The sequence below is a fragment of the Arvicanthis niloticus genome, chromosome 9 (assembly GCF_011762505.2).
Source record: "Arvicanthis niloticus isolate mArvNil1 chromosome 9, mArvNil1.pat.X, whole genome shotgun sequence".
NCBI lineage: Eukaryota > Metazoa > Chordata > Mammalia > Rodentia > Muridae > Arvicanthis > Arvicanthis niloticus.
In genome coordinates, this window is record NC_047666.1 from 74,647,782 (window position 1) to 74,673,956 (window position 26,175).

The 26,175-nt window shown below is 43.8% G+C and overlaps 1 protein-coding gene across 1 annotated transcript in view; it reads left to right on the forward strand.

Annotated features, from left to right (window-relative positions):
- Positions 1–26,175, forward strand: part of Dera (deoxyribose-phosphate aldolase) — an 81,963-nt gene that overhangs the window by 14,007 nt on the left and 41,781 nt on the right. Inside the window, exons 2-5 of the mRNA XM_034512570.2 lie at positions 8,118–8,215; positions 9,650–9,797; positions 10,871–10,966; positions 14,322–14,456. Of these exons, the coding sequence (XP_034368461.1) occupies positions 8,118–8,215; positions 9,650–9,797; positions 10,871–10,966; positions 14,322–14,456 (477 nt within the window). The remainder of the gene's footprint in view (positions 1–8,117; positions 8,216–9,649; positions 9,798–10,870; positions 10,967–14,321; positions 14,457–26,175) is intronic.

Here is a 26,175-nt window from a genome sequence, read left to right on the forward strand (position 1 = left end):
TAGGAAGTCACCAATTTTAGGAACTACAAGATAACATTCTCATAAGATCTTATTCATATAGGATACTTTCTTGGAGGTTAAACTTTGAAGTGGTTGTTCCTGAGAAAGGTTATGAATTACCCTGAATTCATGGTAAAGAATAATGGGGTTTTCCTGAAATGAGATTTTCATGGGGTAGTGTGTGGTCAGAACGGGCCATTCAGTACTAGGTGGTGGCCGTACATCTCGTGAAGAATTGGTGCAGACATTATGTCATCATTAATTTCCACCAACATGCTTCTGAATAGTTTCTAGGGGCTTAAAAAAATCAACCTAAATTGAGTTTATTATTATTCCTAATCCTATTCTGGAGCATTTAAATAGGAGTTATGATATTTTCACAGAATTAATTTTATGTAGGTCTGTTACAGCATGTAAATTAGCTCGCAGAGCTTGCCGCAGCTATGGCAGCTCCGTGAATGGTACACTTTGGCGGATCGCATTGGGGGAGGTGTCACAACTGTAATTTAGGAAGCTTCAGCAAGTTCCATTGTAGATTCTTTTATCAGGAGGGAAGTGTTAAAGAGGTTTTCTCTGAAGCTCAGGGCTTCTAGAATAATCCATCAAATCTTTTCAAAGGACTGAGTGTTGAATCTTTACCCAACCCGGTGCTAGAGTTACCCAGCCACTTGAATTTCTCTGTGGGCTAATGATAGATTCATTATCTCTCTGTCTCTCTGTCTCTGTCTCTGTCTCTCTCTCTCTGCCTCTCTCTCTATTCCTTCCTTCCTTCCTTCCTTCCTTCCTTCCTTCCTCCTTCCCTCCCTCCCTCCCTCTTTTTCTCCCTCCCTCCCTCCCTTCCTTTCTTTCCTTTTTTGATTTACGAGTCTCTCTGTATAGCCCTGGCCGTCCAGCTGGCGTCAGCTGGGATCTGCCTGGCCCTGCTTCCCTGGTGTTGGCTGATCCTTCCTGGCCATTCAGCTATTTAGGATCTCCAGGAAGTTCCTGTCAGTAGTTTTGTGGAGCACATTTGTTGGAAGGTTACATATTTAGGCTAGGGCTCTGGGTTCGTGGTAGAGCACTAGCCTAGCCTACCGGTCTGTAGCACCAAGGCAAGGCCACAGTAGCAGCAAATCCTACATGTGTGGAAACCCAAACTGGTGTGGGAATTCTGTTACTAACCCCTTCCCTGCTCCTTGGAATAGCTACATATAAAGATGAGCAATGTTTAAGTTGGTCACTTATCCAGATGGAGGTTGGACTTAGGAGTTATTATCTGCTAAAGATGTGTTAAGCTCTTTGGGCTCCAGCGTGCTGGAACAGGCAGGTTTTGAAGTAGCTCCCTTCCTTTTCAACACATTTCTGTAGTCACCGTTAGCCCTTTGCTTTCGGAGGTACACGCTTGTAAAATGTGGAAATCACAGATAATCAATCTTCCTGAGAAATGGAAATTTACAATTACATTAAATACACTTTTTGAGGCTGCTGGTGGGGGTGCGCGTGTGTATTTGACATTGGAAAGCCTGGCCTGAAGTAACTCATTACAGATTTACAGATGGATGAGTGGTAACAGCGTGGCCTTTAATCTGCAAGGAGTCACCGTCGTCCTCCTTCAGACTTCATGCTTTCACATCCTGCAGCCAGTCCTGCTTGACCCTGCTCGGTGCGGGTCACACCCCTTTGTCTCTTGGATGATTGGACTGCGGCCAGGACAAGCATTCAATGCTTCTCCTGTTGAGGCAGGGGTGGCATCCAGGGCAGCTGCTGTGACATCTTGTTTGGACAGCTGGTACAGGCTGGTATTGTTCTAGTTTGTTATTTATTTACAGACAAGGTCTCACGTACCTCAAGACCAGAGGAGGACCTTAAAGTCTTGACCCTCCTAGTCTGCCTCCACACTCCGAGTGCTGGGATGTCTCAGGCTTGTGCCACCATGTCTGGTTTTATGAGCTACTCAGATGGAACCTAGGCCTTCACACATGTTGAACAACATGAGATGTATCTCTGTCATGTCCTCGTTTGGGGCACTGGTGTTGACTGGCCCCTGTCTGTTTTCTTTGCTTGATCTTCCAGTCACTGCTCAGCTGTGAGCCATTAACACTCTAATCTTTCTGTTCCAGTCACCTAAGTAAGTTTTCATTATATATTTTCAAGTGAAAAAGTTCTAATAAAAGCCATGGAACCAATTGGGGAAATGCTGGTTGAATGCATTGATTTTCCCCGGGGTAAATTGTCTGATATTGTGCTTTTCCAGCCTTCTCACGTCTACAGTTTTCCTGTGTTTCTTTAGGATGGCGCACCCTTTTTATACCTTGTTAGGATGTGTTTCTCACGTCATTTACACGGTACCTGCACTCTGGATGTGCTAAATCAGTGGTTCTTAACCTTCCTAATGTTGTGAGGGACTTTAATACAGTTCCTCATGTTGTGGTGATCACCAACCATAAAATTATTTTCATTGCTACTTTATAACTGTAATTTTTCAACTGTTATGACTCATATTGTAAATATCCGTGTTTTTCGAAGGTCTTAGGCTCCCTCAGGTTGAGAACCGCTGTACTAAATGGAGAGATGGTAGGATCTGTTCACTGGCACTCATGTGTAATCCCCATCCTGCTAAGGAGCTGTGGTCCTATCTGTATAACCATTGCTGCTGCAGACTCTGGGGTGGTCACTGAATGAGCAATCCTGAGGATCCGGTGAACAACTGGACCTGAAATGGCCGACCCAAGAACTATACAGAAAATGCCAGAATAGGAGACCAGGCTTTTTCAGTGCTCAGATCACCCTCCTCTTAACAGCTGATGGATTAAATGGGCAGAGCAGCAACAGATGGGGGTGGCCAGGAGGATGAGGTCTCAGGGAGTGGAGGATTAAGTTCAAGACCTGATGCTGCCAGGCAGAGCATGGGGCAAGACTGGATATACCTTGTGATATGACCCCAGGCTAACTTCTGCTGGGATGATACTCTGAAAGTGTTAAAAACCCATCTAAGTACAGTTATAAAACACACCAGAAACGCCAACTTCATGGAAGAGGACAGACAAGATGGCTGAAGAGGCAGAGCTGGGAGATCAAGTCAGTCTTCATCTTGGTACTAACCGTCTAAGTCGTGATGGTTTGAAGGATATACAGATTTATTCCTCACCAGGTTTGGATTGACGTCTGAAGGTGAAATATTGAAATTTGAGGTTAGGTGCAAATCGCAGCAGGGGCCGTATTCTTAGAAATGTCCTCATGTGCTGCCTGGTTGTAGGGGTTTGTATTCATAACATCTGGATCCTTAGGACCAGATTGACAGGCAGAGGAGTGGCAGATCTGCCTAGTGCCAGAAAGTCCACAGATGCCATCGAACACCCGCCCTCAAATCTGAGAGGTGGGATGCTCTTGGAGGAAGGCTCCTGATGGATCTCACCTGCCCTCAGCTAAGGATGGGCCTCACAGGGCAGTTCCCATCTCTGTATTTTGGGGATAGAAACTAGGCAAGGTGACATCTTCTCATTTACTGTGGAAGCTGAATTTGACGTTAGCGGTAGCTTCCTGGTGTCTTTGTTTCTAGCCAGCCTTTTCCAAGGTGAAAGTCGTGATCATGATTAGACGTGATCATGAAATACTTTACCAGTTTCAGTGACTGATAACCACACTAGTCTGCCGGAGTAGAAACGATCCAAGCGTTTATTGGTGAGCTGTTTCTGAGTTGAACACCTGCACAGCTGGGAGGGCGTGGCTGGTTCCTGGGAGGATGCAAATTAGGCTTGAAAACAAACAATAGCAAAATAACAGACAGCTGGGTGAGTACCACTAGGAAGGGAACTTGGAAGCAGGAGCAAGTATTAAAATATGCAAGTGCACATCAGCAAGCAACGGGCTTGGAGACAGCACCAGAAACAGGTTGGGCAGAACAGTTAGAATTAAAAGAACATTGGAAATTTAGTATCTTATTTACTCCACTTTTGGAGAGTGCTGTGGCAAATAAGGTATCATGATTTATTTTTGACTCTTAGGAGCAAAGGCCAAATCTACATGTTTCTCATCCTGTCTGGTTGTTATTTCACACCACGGGGGTTAGGGATCATGTGATGGACCCCAGACAAACAGAAACAAAGTGCTGCTGAGGCTGAGGCTAGAGCATCCCTGTGTTCACTGAGACTCGAACCAGAAAAATAAAAATAAGAGACACGCATTTGAGAACAAACTAATAACTGACTGAGGGGCCTGAACGTCACCAGCGTGACAATCTGAAAAAGATAGTGGCGTTTTCTTCATCAGAGAGTATGCTGAGGAGCAGGGCTGCCTTCCAATTATGGTTTCATGTCTATTCTCCCCAAAGACGCGTGAACTTGAATCCCCTCTTGGCCTCTGAAGATTCTATGGTCCTGATGAGCGTGTGTGTATTAGACTCGTTTCTCCTGGCAAGGAGACGCTAAAGGGTACTTGAATGAAATATTAAAAGTTATGAAGGACATAACAAAGGCCAATCAGTCCTTTCTTTTCCCCAGACCCTATAATACGAGAACAAGGGTTATTTGACGAAATTAAAGAGTACCAAATGAAGTGCTAATAAAATGAGATAGTCACTTATATAATTCATTGCCATGGGAGGTCACAGAGGCAAATTCTGTGGCTGGATTAAATCTGGGGCTGGGTAATTTTATGACCATTAATGGTATTTTTAGCAGCCAAAGCTGATACGGGGAGAGGTAATTCCTCTTACATTCTCCGGTAGATGTTTCACAGGGACCTGTAGCAAGCGGCATCAGCCGTGTGAACACCAGCCTTGTGGGTCCCAACTTTAGCCACGGTGACTTGGAGGGTACTTTTTAAGGAGACTGGGCCCAGGCATCTATCTGGGTGCCCGTCATTTTTCTCTTCTGCAGATTCAAAGTCATTTTTGTCCTGGGGAGGAGAAGAGGGGAAGGCTTTGGACTTGGAGAAGCCCTCCTCTTACTTGAATGTCACCCAGTGTTCTGTTTGCATGAGATTCTAAAGACTGGTTGGAGGTACAACATGTTTCCCAAGTGAAGGGGTGGGACTGAAAGTAGCTGGCAAAGTCACCTTGAAGAACAGAGCACAGAGAATGTGCAGCGTGTAAACCTTAGGAAGGGTTCCCAGAGAAAGAGGCTGCCCCTCCTCCCCCCTTTCCTCCCCTCTGTTCCCCTTCCCTCCTCTTTTCTTTTCTTTTATGAGACAGGTCTCATGTAGCCCAGGCTAGCCTTGAATCTGCTGTTTTATCTGAGGATGATCTTGTACACTTCTGTTCTCCGAGTTCTAGAATTCCAAGTGTATGTACTGTGGCTAGTTTATATGGGCTTTGGCTTGCTAGTCAAGGACTTAGGCCACCTGAGCTATGTCCTCTGTTCCTGAAACGAGTCTCTGTGGGTGAGGGTTCATTGTTCATACAAGGTAAGGAAGGACCTTCTAGGTAGAAGGAAGAAACAGGACACAAGATCCAGAGACAACATAAAACACCAACTCAGGAAACTGCTGGTGGTTGAGGGACACTGGAGCCCGGTGTTTGAGGGAGGGAAAGGGCGGAAAGGCTTCCTAGGGGAAGCTGAGGGATTGGTTGGTGGACCTTGGGTTGTTTGAGGGCTCCCACCAACAGCAGAACTTGAGCACATCTGAGGAGTGGAGAGGAGCGAGGAACCTTGAGGGAAGAGCCCTGGGCTGGCTTCAGCTTAGCCATGAACCTTATGATTCTACACAACTCTCGGCTCCAGTAGCTTCAATCAGCCTACTGTCCCTACAACAGTCTTTACCATGAACGCAGTCACCTACAGTAGTGGTCAATTGACCAGGTGTTTTATTTTTTATTATTATTTTTATTAAGCCTCCGCTACATTTGGGTGGAGCTAGGTTTTCCAGGTGTTAAAAGTGTTACGTGCATCCCGGTCTCTATTTAATCCTCCTGTCCTGGACTCTGCCTTGAATCCACCTTCTCCTTGGTAGGAAGAAGGGGCAAGAGACTGCCTGACTCAGGCATCTCTTTTCTCTCCAGTTGGCTTCGCAAAGAATATATTCTAAGGGGCAGAACAGGTGGATGGGAATGTTAAAAATCCGTTTTATTAAATGATTTCAGCTAACAAAATAATTTAATCAGAAATGAAAAAACACCATCCGAGCATGGTTCCTACTTTAGTGATATTGAATACTTCTATAACTCATTCTTAACCAGATTTTGAGTTTCTACACCATTAATACTGATTCTTGTAGGAATCTACCAATTTGGAAATGGGGGGACAAAAGCAGATGAAGACCTACGAATCGTCCTGGTGGTCCCAGATCTCATCTCTGTGATGAGCAAATTGTTAAGGATTGTATTAGTAATTACTGTGATGCTCAGTTGTGGGTGTTAGTGCAATAAGATTGATAAAGAACAGCTGTGTACGGGTCTGTGCGAGTCTGTGCGGGTATCTCCAGAGGTAGGTAGATCATGAAGTCTCTGACCGAATGAATGAATGAATGAATGAACCCCTTGATAGACTCGTAAGTCATATGATGGAATTAATGATGGGTGGTAAACTGTAGCAGGTGGGTCTCCCTGGAGGAAGTCGGTCACTGGCAGCATAATATCCCTCTCTGGTCTCCCACTTTTTCTCTTCCTTTCTTTGACTGTGGTGTGTGTGTGAGTGTGTGTCCACATAGCTCTGTATAGAAGTCAGAGGACATATGCGTGTACCAGGGATGGACCTCTCTGGTTGTCAGGTTTCACAGCAAGCACATCCTTATCCTCCAAGCCATCGCAGCAATCTCTGGTCCTTTACTGAGTTTCTCTGTTTCCTGGTTGATGACAAGGTGAACACTTTTTCTTGTTACAAGTTCCTACTGAATTACTGTTAATTACAAATGCACAGAGACATGTGACCATGTGCCAAAGTAAATCCTTCTTCCCTTAGGTCCTTTCCAATAAGCAGTAGTTAGTCAGAAACAGTTGATGTGGCCATCCAGTCTGCATGCATCAGTTCTCATGCATCTCAGAGAGATATGGGACTGACACAGATTTCCTAATGGCTACACTCTGCCCACTATTGTCTTTTAAGACTCTTTTTAAAAACCATGAGGATCCTGGGGAGGGTCTGTGATGTAGAGATGAGGTCAGCAGGTAACTGGATGCACATCTAGCTTACCTGGAGGCCCCATGGGTGATGCTGATAGTCACGGGCACCAGACCCTGGACTCCCGATGGGAGACCATGACATACACTGAACTAAGTACGAGAAGCAGTTCCACCTTTATTCTGAAATCCCATCCATGTTGTATGGTAAAGATGCATCCAAATGCTATGTCTTCCGGAGAGCAAGCTGACTTTCCATGGAGGTCCACTTGCTATGTATAGCCAGGCTCAAACAAAATTGATAACACAGGAGGGGCCACACTGAAGCAGAAGTGCTAGAGATTATATCTCTTGCAGCTTTGGGTGGGATTTTATTTTTTCTTTCCTGGTTTTGAATGCCTGCTACACTGTTATTTGTAGCACATTTTGAAAAATTCTCTTTTGATGGGCTGTATCCTATCAGCATCTAGCAGATATTAATCTTGTCAGTAAGTGGGTAGTGATCAAAGATGCCTTTAAGTATTCACTAATTCACTTAAGTATTTATTAATCATTTGCTCTTCCTGGACTAGACACTCACAAATAAGTCTTCTCTGTCAGAGGTGAGATGTGCGTGCTCAGGGAGGAGGGCACACCCACTGCTGAGCCTATGTGTGTAATTAATCAATACAACGTCTCCTCGTTTTCAGATGCACTTGGTTTTGCACGAAGTATACCTTGTGATGACCGGGCTTTCTACGAGGTTGTGTATTTGTTATTGTCTGAAGAAGAAGCATGACTTTAAGAACGTATTTATTATTATTTTATGTATGTGTATGATGTTCGGGCTCATGCATGTCACAGTGTATGTGCAGGTCAAAGGGCAACTTTATGGAATTATTTCTGTCTTTCCACCAATATATTGGTCCTCGGGATTGAACTCAGGGTACTAGACATATGCAGCAGGTGCTTTAGTGACTGAGCCATTTTGCTGCTCCCAAGACCCATCTATATATTTTAAAAAATATTGAATGAAGCTATGTTCTTTCGCTAGAGATGACAGCGAGAATCTTAAAACTTACAAGTGTCACTCTTTCCTTTGTAGATCTTAGCTGGATCTCCAAAGTTCAAGTGAATCACGCGGCCGTGCTGAGGCGGGCTGAGCAGATCCAGGCCCGCAGAAGCGTGAAGAAGGAATGGCAGGTACGGGTGGGTCCTCATGAACATTCCATCCTGCACCTCACAATTCGAGCCTCTTCCCTCAAGGCCACAGTATTGAATTTCGCTCAAGATGCGTCTAGACTTAAAGGATTGCAGCTGTCCATAGCTTATTTTAATAATTCATTTATGATGATGATGGGTTGGAGAAAGATAACGCATTTATCCAAACAAGCTAAGAATCTTATCGCTCTTGAGTGGCCAAACCGCAAATGAATTTGAGGCATCTTTATTCATGAGTGAATTAGATGGCATGTCTCCTCAGCACACTTATTCAGCTTCCTAGACTGCCTTCTTAGGCTGTCTTCTATTTTAATTTTAAAGCCGTAAACCTCTACACCTGGTGTGGCCACTGTTGAGGACTGAGGTAGGAGAATTTACCTTACTATTTCGTTTCATAAATCACTTTTCAAAATTCCAAAAATGATGTTCATGGTGTTCTTCCAGTCAGCACATTCTTTAGTGCACCACAGTCACAGATGTGCAATGCAGTCCTAAAAGGACTTTGGGGTTCGTGCCACAGGAGAGGCAGAACGTGGTGATGGAGGTCTTTAAAGCAACATGTCCCATTTGCCCATCCTGGTTGAAAAGAGAAAAAGAAAATTTTTTAGAGCGTGTTAGAGAATATGAGGGTGTTTTTTTTTTTTTTTTTTTTTTTGGTTTTTTGAGACAGGGTTTCTCTGTGTAGCCCTGGCTGTCCTGGAACTCACTCTGTAGACCAGGCTGGCCTCAAACTCAGAAATCTGCCTGCCTCTGCCTCCAAGTGCTGCCTGACGAGGGTTGTTTTAATAGTGGAATTGGATTAGAGATTTCAGAAAATCCTGCATCATCTTGGATTCTGGGAAAGAAGGTAAACAGGCTGTGTCTCATGCCCTCACGTTTCCGGCTGGGTCTTTACAGATGAGCTGGAAAAGCGAGAAATAGCAGGGGGCTGGCGGAGGCTTTGGTTGGAGTTTCTGAGAAAAAAAGAGATCAAGTCTCCTCTTTTGTTCTCTTCTGGCTAATGTTCATCTTGCTTGCCATTCTTTTAAAAATGATTTAAAATTGAAATTGTTTCTGTGTGTCCACATGTGTGTGTGCGTGCTGTGTGTGTGTGTGTGCTGTGTGCCATGTGCACCCTGGAACATACATGGAAATAGATGACAACTTGTAAGAGTTGGTTCTCGCCTTCTATCATGTGTGCTCTGGGGATAGAACTCAGGTCTTCAGGCTTGGCAGCAAGCTCCTTTCCCTGCTGAGCCATCTTGCTGGCCTTTGTTGGTCATTTGTGAGCTCTGCTTATATCCTTTATCAGAAAACGCCTTACAGTAGCAGTGCCGCTGGCTGTTAACACTCCCATTTGTCCATGTTTCTCTCCTCTCTAACTGGGTTCAAGGTGAGTTTTCTTTTTGATTTCCCTTGCTTCTCCTTCTCTTCTAGGCTGCGTGGCTCCTGAAAGCTGTCACGTTTATAGACCTTACCACGCTTTCCGGCGATGACACTTTTTCCAACGTTCAACGGCTCTGTTATAAAGCCAAGTATCCAATCCGGGCTGACCTCTTAAAAGCTTTAAATATGGACGACAAAGGTGAGGCTGCCTGGGCTTACCTGGGCACAGCAGGAGCTCCTGGAGCTCGGGGACTTGATGGTTACTGCCGATGTGCTGTGGTGATCCCTGGTACATCTCTGCTTCTGTGTGTGCAGACAGGCCGCTGAGATTCCTCTTTCAAAAGCTAAAGAGACCCCAAGCCCTGTTTTCAGATCAGGTTTTGCATCTATGAGTTGAAGTTGCTGGTGGAGAATTTCCTCAGTTCTTCAGTTTGTGATCTTTTCTGTCTAGTGGCTCTGGAATACAGGCTCCGATTCCCTAGCCATGAGGGAGAAGGCCAGTTTTATAACTTAAGGAGCACATCACACACGAAGTCAAAGAAATGCATTTACAAATGAAATGCAAATGGGAAGCACTGTGTGTTAGGTTAGAATTTAAAACAAGTCAAAACAAAAACAAACAAACAAACCCAAAACTCCCATTACTCTCTTAGTGTACATGAGAGAAACTGTTGAGAAGCTGCCCTGAGGTGTGAGTTTTCAAATGTGAAACATGGCGGAGTTGGGGTGGTGGTGGGATGTCAGGTGGAGTGGCAGGGGTGATGGTTGTGTCTATTTTCTAAGTGAGAGAACCAAGACCTGGGGCACCAGGAGGTATTGCCAGGGCCACAGGTATAGTCACTTGCTGAGCCAGTTTTCGGAGGCAGACATACTCTGGATAGATACTTGCTTCCTGGTTCTGCCATGCCCGCGCTATATATGCACGAAGGGAAAGGTAGCCCGGCGCAGGGCTCACAGACAATCTTTGGGCTTTCAGTAGACTGAAGCAACTCCATGGCTTTTGAAAAGGATCATTTTCTTTCTTTCCAGTTGTCTCTGGAACATTACCTTAGAGCTAGAGAGGTGTTGACCGCTAAAGGCCCCGGTTTCCATCCCTAGGCTATAAAACAAAACACAAACACCTGTCTTTTCCCCTTGGCTGCAACCATGTGTGGCAAGCATTTGTCCCTGTCATTTGCTCTCTGCCAGTGTTGTCCCAGAAATAATAACTAAAGGCACAGTGTGGGAACCGAACTCCCCGTAAACTAGGCTGCTGTGCTTTCCCCTCCACAGACATCACCACAGCTGCAGTCTGTGTTTATCCTGCGCGGGTATGTGATGCTGTGAAGGCCCTGAAGGCTGCAGGCTGCAGCATCCCTGTGGCATCAGGTAAGACTTTTTACTCTTGTTACTTTTCAACATATCTGATGTTTTTTTCGCTCAGTTGGCATGAATTATCCCTCAAAAATGTATACTGTGATTGCATTAATTTCATAGATTTTGTTGTGTTGATTCGTGATTTTTAATGTGTGCTAAATTTATGTACTGAATTCATATAGATATTAGTGTAAGCATGATGTCACACATGTAGAGTCCTATCTCTTCAGGAGCTCAGGGGGAGGAACATTGAGTCAGATCTCAAAAACAGACAAAACTCACCAACCCTAAACCTTGACATATTCAGTTCTAAAAGTATAGAACCATGTCTTGGGGTTTATAACGAAATCCTGTTCTTATGAGGACCATCAGATTTATAGTCACAGTGTCAGTTGTATCATGCACACAAACACACACACACACACACACACACACACACATCTCTGCACTCTGTTGCATGTGTGTGGCATATGGTACTGAGCAGGGAATGCTTCCCTCAGCCAAGGCTGGGGCTGCACAGTGAGGATGCATCCCAGCACAGGTGATGGGTACACTGGGCATTGAGAAGTGAGGGGTAGACGACATCTGCTAAGGCAGGGAATGATAGTTACATGTTACTTCCTGAGCTGCCCCACGTTGGGCGTCAAAAATGTTGAGAACTGCTCTGGCCCACACTTGGGGGCCAAAATGTTGTGGTTCGCACTGACCCACGTTTGGGGGCCAAAATGTCAGGACTGCTCTGTCAGTGTTTGAACCTGCACTGCCAAAAGCCTTGGGGACTAAACTGTTAGAGCCCGCACTGCCCCAAGCTGCTCAGGTCTGTGGGTCAGGGTTCAGCAAGAGAGAGAGTGAGGATAGACACGAAGAATGGAGACCAGACAGAGTGTGATTCAATCCCGTTTATTCCTCAGTCTCTCTTCCTAGTCTAAGTCCCAAGTGTCTTTTTTTTTTTTTTTTTTTTTTTTTTATTTTTTTTTTTTTTTTTTTTGTTTTTCAAGACAGGGTTTCTCTGTGTAGTCCTGGCTGTCCTGGAATTCACTTTGTAGACCAGGCTGGCCTCGAACTCAGAAATTTGCCTGTCTCTGCCTCCCAAGTGCTGGGATTAAAGGCGTGTGCCACCACCGCCCAGCTTAAGTCCCAAGTCTTGAGTTTCTAGTCCCTAGTTCCTAATCCCTAGTGCCTCCAAGTTCCAAGTTACTTCTTCCAAGTGCTAAGTGCCTAATACCTAATTTCAAGTTCTTCCTCAATGTCTAATTCCTACTCCAAGTTGTACTGAACTCTTCTGTCTGCCTCTTGCCTTTTATATGTCTCACTTCTAAGTCACACCCTTACGTCACACCCTTAGGTCTATCTCTAAATCTGATCTCTAAGTCACGCCCTTAAGTCTCAGCTCTAAATCACACCTTTAAGTCTCACATACCCAAGGGAAGATCCTGAGTATCTAAAGCAAGATGTTATCAGAGTGTGCTCAGTTGTTGTAGGCTATTGTAATCAAGTCTCTGGTCAGGGTATATGGCTCAAGATGGCTGCAAGGATGATAGCCGCTTTCTGTTGGCTCCCCACAGTTACACGGGAACTAGCATAGGGGGGGCAGAGAAGCAGAGCAAGGAACAGAAAGGTTTCCAGTTGTGGACAGGCAGCCGTGGAGAAAGACTGGGCAGGACACTGATGGCTGGTGGCCTGGACTCTATTCTGTTGACAGTGTTAGCTTTGGATGGTATTAAACAGAGCGTGGTCCATTCAGCCTTAAGGTGGTAAGTTAACTGATGTCAAAAAACAAAAACAAGCCCAACAAACCTAGGAAGTACAGAATACATTAGGGTAAAAACCGGAGCCCTAAAATCCAGAAGGGCCACTAGTGAGATAAAGGTGCCCCTTGCCAAGGATGGCTACCTGAGTTGGATCTCTGAAGCCTACACAGTGGAAGGAGATAGCCAACTCCTCCTAGTTGTCTTCTCACCTCTTGTGTGTCACACACACACACACACACACACACATTAAATAAATAAATGAAAAATTGACTATTAAAAAAAAAAGCCTTTAAAGCTTGTATCTGTGGGTGAACAGATGGATGGATGGATACATGGTGGGAGACAGTATTAGACTCTGGTTTTTAAAAGGCTACAAGAATTTCCTGGTGCTTTAAATCAACAGTCTGAGCCAGGTGTGGTGGGACATCCTACAGTTTTAGCACTTAGGAGGCTGAGGGGAGGATTGCTGCTAGTTTAAGGCTAGCCTGGGCTACATGGAAAGACCATGTCTTGAAAAGAAAGGAAAGGAAAAGAAAAGAAAAGAAAGCAAAAGAGAAGAAAAGAGAAAGAAAAGAGAGTAGTGTATAAAGATCAGCTACTTATTTCATTAATGTACTATATCTTTTTTTCAATATTTATTTTTTATGCATGCATGTTTGTGGCTTGCATGGGTTCTGTATCAAGTCCTCTGAATGTGCACAGATGCCAGAAGAAGGTATTAGGACCTCCCTGTGGGTGCTAGCAGCCGAGGTTGGGTCCTTTACAAAAGCAGCCAGTGCTTTTAACCACTGAGCCATCTCTCCATGTACATGTCTGTAGATAGTCTCTCTGAGAGGGCTCCCAGCATATTTGAAGCTATGCCTATGTAGACCTTAGTTTTTTCACCGTCTCAGGACATTCAGCCTGTCACTTACATAACAGGACGATGTGTTTGGCCTACAGTAGCAGACCCGAGGAGATACCACTGTAGGAAAGGTCAACAGGTCCCTGTTGTGCAGAATCGGGGATGGTGTGAATGAAAAAGAAAGTTCTGGTTTTCAAACCCATAGGTGTGTGTTCTTTTTTTCTTTCATGTGTTCTTGGTCCTTTCCCGTAGTGACATGTGCATCCCCTCCTGCCTGGCTTCTCCCTGGTCTCAGCTGCCTTGCTGGTTGTTTTAAGAGACACTGGGAGGAACCTGGCTTACAACCTGGTTGCTCTAGTTCACTAAATCCATCATGAGTAAATGGAGATCAGATCAGGGCCAAATGGGTAAGTCAGGAAAGCCAACTTGAATCTTCCAGTGTCTGTCATTCAAAACCACACCAATGGTTTTATTCCTGTCAGCTGACATATTTAGTTAGTTGATAGTTACTAAGCATGCTATGCAAACTCCTCTGCAGCAAGGTAACCTCTGGTCTTTCAGAGAGAATGTCATGTCATCATTTCCTGGAAAACATATGCGCACTCACAGTCCGCCACTCCAACTTTGTCCTGTGTGGCCTGAGTCGTGTTTAAGTGCCCTTCATGTCTCATCTCTAAATGCAGTACTTACCAACTGACTGATTTAAATTTGTCCTGTTTTTCCCTCCATTGCTATCTCCCTCCCTGTTTTCTTCCTTTAAAATCTCTCCCAGTGGCCACCGGCTTTCCAGCTGGACAGACTCATTTAAAGACTCGGTTGGAAGAGGTCAGGCTGGCTGTGGAGGATGGAGCTACTGAAATCGATGTCGTCATTAACAGGACCTTGGTGCTGACTGGCCAGTGGGAAGGTGGGTGCAGCTCCTTGCTCCCAGGGAGACCCAGCCCTTTCTGGTGGTTCATGTGGGGATCTGAAAGGGACACAGCATGACTTAGGAATCAAGTTCCAGGTCACAAGTCAGTGGTCAGAGGAAGCATGGCTAAGAGCGCTCCTCCTCATTCCCTTATAAGTCTAGGCCCTTCTCTATCTGCGGGAACAGGTTACCCTCCTCTGTGTAGCTAGGTGCACAGTCAGCCTGTGCAGTAAATCCAGTTTAAAAATTATGAATTTGCTTCTCTTTTAGAAGAGTTCCTATGCCTCTGTACTGTTTCATTATTCGGCGCATAAATCACTCCAGGCAAGGCCTCTGAGCAAGGTTTGCTCTAGGATGTTGGAGGAAGTCACCCTCTCTCACATTAATCTTTGTGGACTTTGAGGACGTGTGCTGTTATTAAGCTTATTAAGTGCATTTTTGCTCCCTTAAATGCTATTGCATGCTCGTCTGGAGGGCCAGTGTCTCACCGTCATGCCAGGCTGTTCTAAGATAATGCCCATTCCAGTAGCACGATGCTGCTTACAGCGAGGTCTGAAACAATCAAGTGAACTTCACCTATTCCTAAATATATCTTATATCCCAAAATGAGGACATTAGTAACTAAAATAAACACAGTGCTCTCTGAAAAAAGCCACCGTGGCAAGTGATTTAACAGTTTAGATGAAACTAAGTTAATGCCAAGGTGACATGTTATTTCTTGATAGATATACACATCAAGTAAAATATATTACTTATAAAATATATTTTTAAGTATGGAGGGTCAGTGGATCACCTAATTTGTTTATTTGTGTGTACATGGAGGGAGGGACTTATACATGCCAGGGCTTGGCTGTGGAGGTCAGAGGACAACTTTTGGGAGTTGGTCTCCTTCCTCCATGTGTGTCCTGGGAATTAAACTCAGGTGACCAAGCTTGGCTGTTGGCGTTCTTAACCTGAGAGCCATCTTTCTGGCCACTGTGTATCACTGTTAGCTGAGATGTATCAATCTGATAACTGTGATGCCTTTAGTGACTCAGTAACAGTGTGGACAGCACAAGATTTCACCACAGCTGCCTTGTAAAACCTATGGATAGTTTATTTCCGGAACCTTCCATTTAGTACTTTCAGACCTTAAGTTGATCTCTGTTAACTGAGACTGCAGAGATTGAAACTAGGTGTAAGAGAAAAGACTTGATAGTGTGTATCTGTAAACCTTTTTCTGTCAAACCTATTCCACGGTTTGGCTCCTGTGAACTGTTTCTGTTTAGTTACAACTTAACAAAAATTCAGTCCATAGTCTAGTTACAGGGCACTCTGAGGGAAGTCCTTAGAGATGTGCTAGAGACCTGGACCGATTCCACCTTCCAATTCTGGAGTGTGTCCATCTACCACCACAGCAGGGACACTCTGTTGTCTAAGGTGGCTTTTGAAGATCCAGCCTTCACACATCCTCCCCAGGGGAAGGAAAGAAGGCTCGGCCCCATCCGAAAACCTCTGTATCCTGTTGAGTGCATCCTGCGGTCTTGAACTAAGTCACTTACATGGGCGCCATCACTGGCTGCAAGTGAAGCTGCATGCTTTTCAGCATGGAGAGTTAGCGGCATTTCATGGTGGTCTCCCATTTCCTCCCCTTTCCTGTGTATACTGCCGTTCTTGACAGCTCCAAATAGCTTTCTTGTGCTCATTTTGTATTGTTACTCGTGTGTGCTCTTGGCGTCCTTAATCTTTCTTGAAAGTCATACTTTTATATATATTCTTGTTCCTGTGTATTCTGCATATGTGCTTTTGGTCACAAATTTCAGTTAGAATTTCAGAGTTGTGGATAATGTAAATATGCATATTTTAAATAAATCCAGATGCACTTTCTTTATGTCTTTTCCAAGCAGTCGAAGACATAGACATGCAGTTTATATTATAACTTGTTTTCTTGTCTCTCAAGCTCTATTAATTGAAAAATAAAATCCAATAGGAGATGGGTTTTGATGTAATTGGCTGTCCTTAACAGAATTAGGAATGGCTGTTTTTGAGATAATAATTTCCCCAAAGTAGGCATTTTCACAAAATATAGTAACACATTTTTGTCCTACACCATACTTTTCCATTAACTTATTTTTATGGTGTTAATAACCTCTTGACCCAAACCAAATCGAAAAGGAACATTTAATGCTAGAAATTTATTTCTAAATAGAAGCCAGCAGTGACTTAAGCCTTTCCCCACTGCAGTAATTTGTCTTAATTTTGATTCTCAGCTTGATTATACATTGTGTTATTCAGTGTCCTGTTTTTATTTAAGGCCTTACTGATTAAGAGCCTCTTATTATTTCTGTGGGATGCGTTGGTGGGCGTGCCCAGCAGGCTGCTACATTTCCTGCCTTGGGACCCTCCCTCCCTCCATGAGTTTTGTGAGTGACTTTGGAGAGTATTTGCTTTTCTCATCACTGCAGCCCGATATCCAGGGAAAGACTTTTAAGGAAGAAAGGGTCTCTCTTGGCTCATCATGACAGAGAAATCACGGTAAAATCTAAAGTCAAGATTCAGGGGGAGATGACTGCAGTGTCCAGCTCACCCCAGAGGAGGGCTCCTGTTCCCCACATTCAAGGTGGATCTCCCTTCAGTAACCCAGTGTCAAGGTTCTCTCACACGTGTGCCCAGATGTTTGTTTCTAGAGTGATTCTAATTCCCAGCCAGTGGGCAGTAAAGAGTGCCTGTTCCACTTTGAAAAGCACATCGGAAGTAGACCTATGTGTGTCGCATGCCTCCTGACCACGACCCACAGCCCAGAAGCATATGAATCCATGTTGCTTGCTCCAGGCTCTGTGAGGAGACTGGATATGAGCTCCCTGGCTTAGTCATATTGCTGTGAAGAGACACTATGACCACAGCAACTCTTGTAAACAAAAGCTGGCTTCCAGTTTCAGAAGTTTAGTTCATCATGGCTGGACGAATGGTGGTGTGCAGATGGCCATGGTGCCAGGAGGATTACATCTAGAACCACAGGCAGCCGAAGGCAGAGCCACTGTACATGTATGGAACTTTTAAAACCTCAGAGCCCACCCCTAGTGACACATTTTCTCCAGCAAGGCCACACCTATCCCAATAAAGCCACACCTCTTGATCCTTTCAAATAGTGCCTGTCTCTTAGCATTTGGATATATGAATCCATGGGGGCCATTTTCATTTAAACTACCACATCCCCATTCTTATCTTCGAGTTCTTTTTATTTTATTTTTTTTTAAAAATCCATATCAATGTTTTTGTATTTGTATTTATCCTACAGTCCTGGTGCCCAAGGAGGCCAGAAGAAGGTCTCCTGGAACTAGAGTTACAGATGGTTGTGAGCCACCATGTTTCTGCAGGGAATAGAAGTCAGATCTTTCATAAGAGTATCCAGTGCTCTTAACCATTGAGCCATCTCCCCAACCTCATCTTCCATTTCCCTTTGAGGGACTGTTTCATGTCTCTACTTTGTCAGATGTCTGCCTCTTGCATAGTCCTTGTGACCTCAGACCTGCAGTCTTTGCTGCGTGGCTCTCGGTCCTTGCTGCATGGCCCCCACCCCTTGCATGCTCAGGTGCTTACTCTGCATCATCCTCTTCTCTCTCCTGTCTCCAGCCTCTCCCTCTCTGTTCTCACCTTTAAATGTTTCTGTTTGAAGTCAGCATTCCCCTTCATTAATGGCTACATCTCCCTTTTATCCTTATCACCGCTGAAATCCTTAAACAACCCATGCCTCTCTTTGGGTAGGCTCTAAGCCAGAGGACAATGGCCTCTCATTTCCCTGGGCCCCGGTATTCTTCCTTTGTTTGTTACTCGGTTCTGTTCAGTGTTTGACTTGGTGAACTTCCCTTTACTCATAGAACACTTGGTCATGACTGTATCTCACATTCCTGAGGTTCCATCTAACTTCTCAGTGTCCTCTTTTCTTAGTGCCAAGTTCCTGAATGTCCCCTGCCTTCCCTCAGGGGTTCTGTCCTGGCATCACTTCTCATTCTTAGAGAATGAAATTCTGCTATGTTGTCTCCCATGTCAGCTTCCCGAGCTCTGGGCACCAATATCTGTTTGGTATGTGTGTGAGCTCTGGGCACCAGCATCCTCATCTGCTTGATATATGTGTGAGCTCTGGGCACCAGCATCCTCATTTGCTTGGTACGTGTGTGAACACTGGGTACCAGCATCCTCATCTCCTTGATCCATCTGTGTGTTCTCGACTCCTGTCTACATTCCCACTCATCTCCATTGCTCATCACCATTTTCAGAGAACCAGAGACTCAGAATCAGAGTCCTTTTGATATCAGGGAATCTAGCCACAAGACAAAGACATGCATTAAAATAGTTACCTATCCTCCATTAACTTAAAAAAGCCGTAGTTAGATTTAATGCATTCTTGATTATTCAGGATACTTCTGTTGGTGGTCCTGTTATCTTGAGTGTGGTGAGGTGTTGAGGAGCTACTGAATCCCTGAGGTAACACACCCTATCTTGAGCACCATGGACTGCTGTAGACTCTGTTTCTATAGCGCCGTTTGTTCAGTCCTTGTAGGCTGGTCCTTTTCTGATAAGCCTTTTCCTGTCAGCCATGTTTAGCTCATTCATACTGCACTGTCCTGACATTAATTCACTGGCTCCTGTTCATGCAGACGGATGTATATCTGTTTGTCACCTGAGACAGAGTGAAGATGGTATTGTTGGCTCTCAGAATTACCTGACAAGTATTTCCTAGGTTCTTCATCCAGCTCTCTTCCCACACATTCCTGGCCTTGGATATGATCAGAGTGAGAGGCTTCTACGAGAATCTATTGAGGTCTCTGGCTTTCTTAGTGTCAGTAGTATTCCTGTACTATGGTTCACGTACTACTATGGGGTGTGTGTTTGTGTGTGCATGTGTGCACGTGCGTGTGTACATGGGCATGTGCGTGTATATGTGTGTTTTATGGTAGTGCTGATGCTGACACCTTTTAGTTTGCTTTTCTGAGAAAGGTTTTGGCACACGGGTCTCATCATCAGTATGCTCTGTGAGCAGACTTTGATAACTGCATGCCATCTGTAGCTAACATACATAGGGGCGGTGGTCTCATTTCTGCCTCACAGAGATGCCTACAGTATTTACCAGTGGCCCGCAGCAGTTCTCCAATCTGGACCTTACTTGTTACTCTACTTCTGTGAGCCTACCTCTGGAGCTGCCTTCACTGGGCCTGGGGACCAAGTGTCCACGGGATACCAATGGACAGGGCTCCTGGGAGGTTCAAACACTGACTTTTTCTGGTGCAGTGTGTTCAGTGAAGCAGTTGTGAGTGTTGTCTGTCTCCTGTGGCCACGTCCTTGTCCTCTCCACACTGTTCAGTTGCTCATCGTTGTTCTGTAAGCTTAGTTTGTAGCACGCACACCTAACACTGTCTGGTTCACTGCGAGAGAATGAAATTCCAAGGTACAGCCAGTGTGTCTTTCCTTTCCTCATCTGAACTGGATGCTAGGGACCTGACATCTGGTCAGTAATCAATCTGCTTTTTGTTATTTACTTATTTTTATGTTTTCACAGAAGAATGGGAATCCCTGAAAAGAACTTATTCTTGTTTCCTTTATAGAGCTATTAATAATAATAGCTCATCAGAAAAGCTATTTCTAAATTTATAGATACTTCTTAGGAGTAGAATCACATAATCCATAACCTGTAGTTTCTCTGCTCCCAGGTTGTTTACAACAGAGAGAGTCGGGAGATACAAGAGCCAGATGCTTTTATGCCTTTTGTTTTTACGCTATGATTCTTCGGCACCTCAATAGTGTTGGTAAAAATGTGTGTGTTTTATTTCTTCTGGGTTCTTTTACTGCTGGGTGATTTATTAAGCCCATCTCCATTTTACCCTTCCAAGTTTAATTAATTGCTCTGGCGAATGAAACCATGTTCTTGAACATTCTGTGACTTTTTTGGTATGAAAGGTTGCTGTGCAGTTTTATATTGAGTGTTTTACTGTACATATAATTATCTTAAGCATTATTTTCTGGGCATTTTTATGCAGTGTTGAACATCTCCCTGGCACTCAAAAATAATTGCTTAGATATGTTCAGCAGCAATTATTTTTTAAACTGCCTTTGAATAGCAGGAAACAAAAAGACACTGCTTTATGACTTTTAGGCAGGATTCACGCCATCTAAGACTTGGGGTCTTACCCAAATCGCGGTTTTACATGTGCAGGCTACACTAGGGTTGCTTTCTACAGTTTGAGCTATGCCTTTTGAGAAAATGCTGTGCATTCCCAGCTGCTGGAAGATTGACAATAGGAAAGAGAATGCCATAGTTCCTGGTGGCGGGGCCAGGGCAGGGGGAGCTGCATTGCCAAAATAGTCTGTCATCAGGCTGAAGGAAAGGTCCATCAGTGGTTAGGGAGTTAAGAGCTGGAAGCTGAGGAAGCTAGTGCATGGTAGGGAGCCTGCAGACAGCATTTATGTACTACATCTCCAAAAGCTAAAAGAAAAACATTTCCAGTGTTCTCCCTGCAAAGAAATGACAAGTGTCTGAGGACATAGATATGTCTGCATTGACATAAATATCAAACAAAACATGCATACATCGAAATATCTCATGACACCCCATTAACTGGTACAGTTTTTGTATTTTTATTTATCGGTTTGAAAAATAGATGTAAGAAAGAAAAAAAAACAAAAACAAAGTTGCATTGCAGCCTGACTCTCTGCCTTCTGTCTACCCCTGGACCCAAGCTATGGATGCACAGAGGCAGGCCTCTGACTAACTGTATGTTGATGCACAGAGGCAGGCCTCTGACTCTGACTGTGTGTTGGTGCACACTGGCCTCTGATTCTGACTTTGCCCACACAGCCTCACCTGTTCCTGGACCAGGAATGATGGGCAGAGGTTGGGTTCTGACTTCCACATCTCATCAGTGTGGTGGAGGTGGGAGGGAGTGCAGGGACAGGCTGCAGACAACTCCCGTGAGTTGTGCGACAATATTGATTAAGTACCCGCAGTGTTATATATCTTGGGCTTCTGGTACACCCCCTTCAAAATCCTGAAGGCCTCATTATAAGTCAGAACATTTCTTATGGGGTTTTATGTGACATCACTCTGCCAGCGCTTCTGGTATATGTGTTTTGTTAAATTTTGCATTATTCTGACTAATTTGCAGTCGGAGTGTTTGAATTCCATTTTCATTTGTCAGTCATCTTTTATAATGGCCTTCCAAATTATTATTTTTCTGGTACGTGGCAAGAATAGTTCTTTCTTCTTTTCTCTTTAAATGAGGAATTCTCAGTTTTGTAATGTTTGAATTTTTAACAATGAACATATTTTACTTGGAAGTGTATGAGCAGAACAAAATAATAAAGACTCTAGGGGATACCATGACGAGGTGTGCAAAGACCTTACTGTAGGGACATCACTGAAGGATTGCTTTTCACGGCCAAAAACCTGGAACCCTGGGCTTCTGAGGACAGGGGAATGATTGAGGAAAATTTTACATCTGTATAATGGAAGATTGTATAGCCATTAAAATATGTGTCATAGACATTATATCTATCTATCTATCTATTTATCATCTGTCTCTGTATATATGTACGTATATATATGCATGTATATACATACATATATATGCAGATTATAAAATATGTCCCATATAAAGCAATGTTTAAAAACTTTCAGCACCATAGATTAGTTGATGGTCACAAAAGCCTTCCTGTAAGAATAATACTTAGGTTCTATACAAGCCATAAAAAATACCAAATACACTGTGTTAAGTTTTAGTTTTGAGTAATTTTATTAAACTATATAGAAAAATCACAAAAGTAGTGTTTAGAGCTCAAGTGGACACATCAGCCAGCATCTCCTGTTCTCAGTCTTCTTGGTTTTTTGGCTTTTTTGTTTTGCTTTCTTTTTTTACGTGTGTGTGTGTGTGTGTGTGTGTGTGTGTGTGTGTGTGTGTGTATTAAGTATTTTTATGAAGTATTTGAGACAAATTTATATGCCTGTTGACTTATTACCCTTAAATACTTTACTGTGTATTCTCAAGAAGTGATGGCAAGGTCACACCACACCAGAGCACTCTTTCATGTCTGACATTAGATGCACGGGCTCTGTTCAGATTTTTCAGGCACCCAGTGGCATAGTTAGGTCTACATCAGTCATTGCATCTTTCTTTTGGTTTTCTTTATTGTGGGACAGCCCCCACCCCAGCTTTTTCTTGGTTTTAAGGAGTCCAGGCCTGTTATTAGTAATTTACAAGCTGTATTTCAGGGGCTCCAGATGTAGCTCAGTTGGTAAAATGGTTGTCTAGCATGTATAAAGCCCTTGCTTTGAGCCTGGTATCTCATAAAACATGGTGATTAGTCCCTGCAGTTGCAGCCCATGGGAGGTGGTTGGCAGAAGGATTGGGAGTTCAAGGACATCCTCAGCTATATAAACAAATTGGAGGTCAGCCTGGGCTACATGAGACTCTTTCAAACACATACACCCCGAAGTCAGACTTGCTTGGTGTTTTTTCCTTTGTTTTTTTTGTTTGCTTGTTTGTTTTGGTTTGGTTTTTTTGTTTGTTTGTTTTTGTTTTTCGAGACAGGGTTTCTCTGTGTAGTCCTGGCTGTCCTGGAACTCACTCTGTAGACCAGACTGGACTTGAACTCGGAAATCCGCCTGCCTCTGCCTCCCAAGTGCTGGGATTAAAGGAGTGCGCCACCACCGCCCGGCATGGTGTTTTTTTTTTTTTCTTATTAGGTTCAAGTTATGTATTCAGGAGTAAGTGCTGGAGATTTTCTCTCTTTTCTGAGAGTCACAAGATATTGATCTGTCTAGTTCTTGAGGATGTTAAGTTTTCCAGAGCTAGGACAACTTCTGCCAAGTTTCTACATCATAAATGAGCATTTTTCTTTTTAATAAGTAAATGTAGATGACGAATAGATTTCATCTCAGCCTATGTTAATATTCTACCTCTAATCCAGCTTTTATCCAGTATGTTACCATCCATTGATAATTATTCAGTTATTATTCTAGTAGTTGTCACCAAACGGCAATTCCCCAGTTGTGCCGTTCCTTCTACACTTGCCTTCCTCCTGCCTGCTTCCCTCCCTCCCTGCCTTGGTTTCTGTTCCCCTTCCTGTCCCTTCTCTCCTTCCTTTTCGTAAGAGCTCAAAGATTCCTTTTGAACTAGCTTTTACTAGCAGTAATCTTTTACTATCGTTTTTAAACCTCTTTTGTTTTAAAAATGTTTTTAATTGACATATATAATGCTGAGCATCAACTATGACATTGTCATAACACGTATATTCTATATTCACGCACAGTGAGCCCTCATTGGCTACTCCCTCCCTCGGTCTCTCTTCTGCTCTCAGAACATAGGTATGACTGCAGACACCCAGGTGACCTCCTCCCCTGCACTCTCCTCCATCCCTCTCTCCCTCCTCCCACTGTCTTCTTCCCATTTCCCTGCCATAATGCCGTTATCACTTCCATACTCAAGCTGTCTGATATTTGGCAGTGGAAGCTACTTCAAACTGGTTTCTGTGTCCTTTCAATGTTCCTCTCTTCTTCGGAACTTCTTGTTTATGTTATAAAAGATGATTCAGGCTCATCTTTGACTTTCTTTAAAGCCTTTAGCCTGGAAATAGTTGTTTTCCAAGGAGCTCGTGTTCTTTTATCTGGGGACCAGATACACTCACCACTGTTAAGATACTTTTGTTCTGTGTGCACTCAGTTGCCAGATCTAGTAACTGTATGAATATATTCATAGACACAATATTCATGAACAGATATCTATAGCAGTCATGTCTGCCTGCCTGCCTATTCCTATGTCCATCCATCCATCCATCCATCCATCCATCCATCCATCCGTCTATCTATCTTAGAGGCCTTTAGTTCACAGATAATCTATTATGATCTATACCTGAGGTATTATCCTCACACACAGCCCCTCCCATATTTATGTCCTTTCATGTTACAAGAAACCTAGATCCCATAAACTTCAGTATGGTTATCTGTTTGGTCAGTGTTCACATGGTCAGTTCCATTGTATATAACATTTTTGAAGCTCTTTGTACATCTCCCTGGCCTAATACTGCTGACCAAAGTCAACAAATCCTACCTGAGTTCCCAGCTCGCACTAGGTAGAGTGCCCATGACTCTCCACTCAGTCCCTCCTCGTCCTTCAAGGGTGTCTCACACCTGCTATGACATGCTAGTTTCCTGCCTGTCTCAGCTCTCCAGGCCTTGAGTAGTTGAGACTGCCTCATATCTCCACCATCTCTGCAGAGATCTGCCACAAGGCAGCTTCTGAGTTGTCTTTCCAAGTCAGTGGAGAGCCCAATGCTCTCAGTTCTAAGAGCTTAAGCTTTTAGAGTAAACCAGAGTTTAATCTTCATTTTCCATGTGCCTGTTATTGAAGGTGGATGTGAGAGAAGCATAATTAGTTGATTCCCCTCATAATCATCCAAACAATTACTTTTACATCTATTCTCAGAACTTGAACAATGGTTATGGAATGAAGAAAAATGGAGCCAGGGGGTATTCAGTAACTGTCAGGTGACATAACTGATTAGAGACACCGGGCCTGGAAAGGCCTGATTAAATAAACTCGAGTACTGCAGTGCATTTTTCTGCCAGAGGGCCAGCAGAGGGATTCATGATCTATCTGTTTCTCTGTCTCTCTCTCTCTCTCTCTCTCTGTCTCTCTCTGTCTCTCTCTGTCTCTCTCTCTCTCTCTCTCTCTCTCTCTCTCTCTCTCTCTCTCTCTCTCTGTGTGTGTTAGGGGACACATGTGAGTGAATTATGTGTGTATATGTGGAGACCAGAGTCCCAGGTGTATCTCTTCAGATGCCATCCACTTTATAGTTAAGACAGAGTCTCCCCCTGGCACTGTCTTGCTGATTCATCTCGGCTAGTTGGGCAGCCACCCAGGGACCCTCTAGTCTCTACCAGTGCTATGATGATTACTAAGGAAAGCCTCACCCATGGCTTGTTTTTTTCTTTCTTTTTTTAATGTGTATTCTGGAACTCAGTTCCTCATGCTTCTGTGGCGTACACTTTATCAACTGAGCTATCTCTCTTTAGCCCTCAAAAATGTTAATTTATGGAAGAATGTAAAAAAAAAAAAATAAGTATTTTATGTTCCTGAATGACCTTTAAAGTTTTCACACCCTGGAATGGAAGTTAGGACTTCAGTACCCAGCTGTAAAGTGAATACTGAACAACTCGATGAGGGCCAGCCTCTTCTTAGAGTCTGAGTTTGCTTGCTCTGTTACCTTGGGAAGTTCTTCAGGGTGTTTCTGGAAAATGAATTTCATTTGGGAATGCACTTGTGGTGTGCATGTGTGTGTGTACATGTGTACTGGGCTCTCTACTGGAAGTATTTGAGGAAGTACAATCTTTATTTTTTTAATTTTAATGTATATTAGTATCTTGGTTACATGTATGTCTGTTATATGCATGCCTGGCATCTATGGAGGTCAGGAGAGAACATCAGATCCTCTTATGAATGCTTGGGAACCACCATATGGATGCTGGGACACCATATGGGTGTTGGGTCCTTTGCAAGAGCATCCAGGACTCTTAACCACTGAGCCATTTCTTCAGCCTAAGAAATACAATCTTATTTAGAATATGAAGACACAATTTTCATCTGTCCCATTATGGACTAGTGATACGATTTTAAGATCGCTCTATATTTCACCAGTTATGGCCAGCTGTCATCCTTCGGTCATTCCAATGTTGCACAGGAAACAG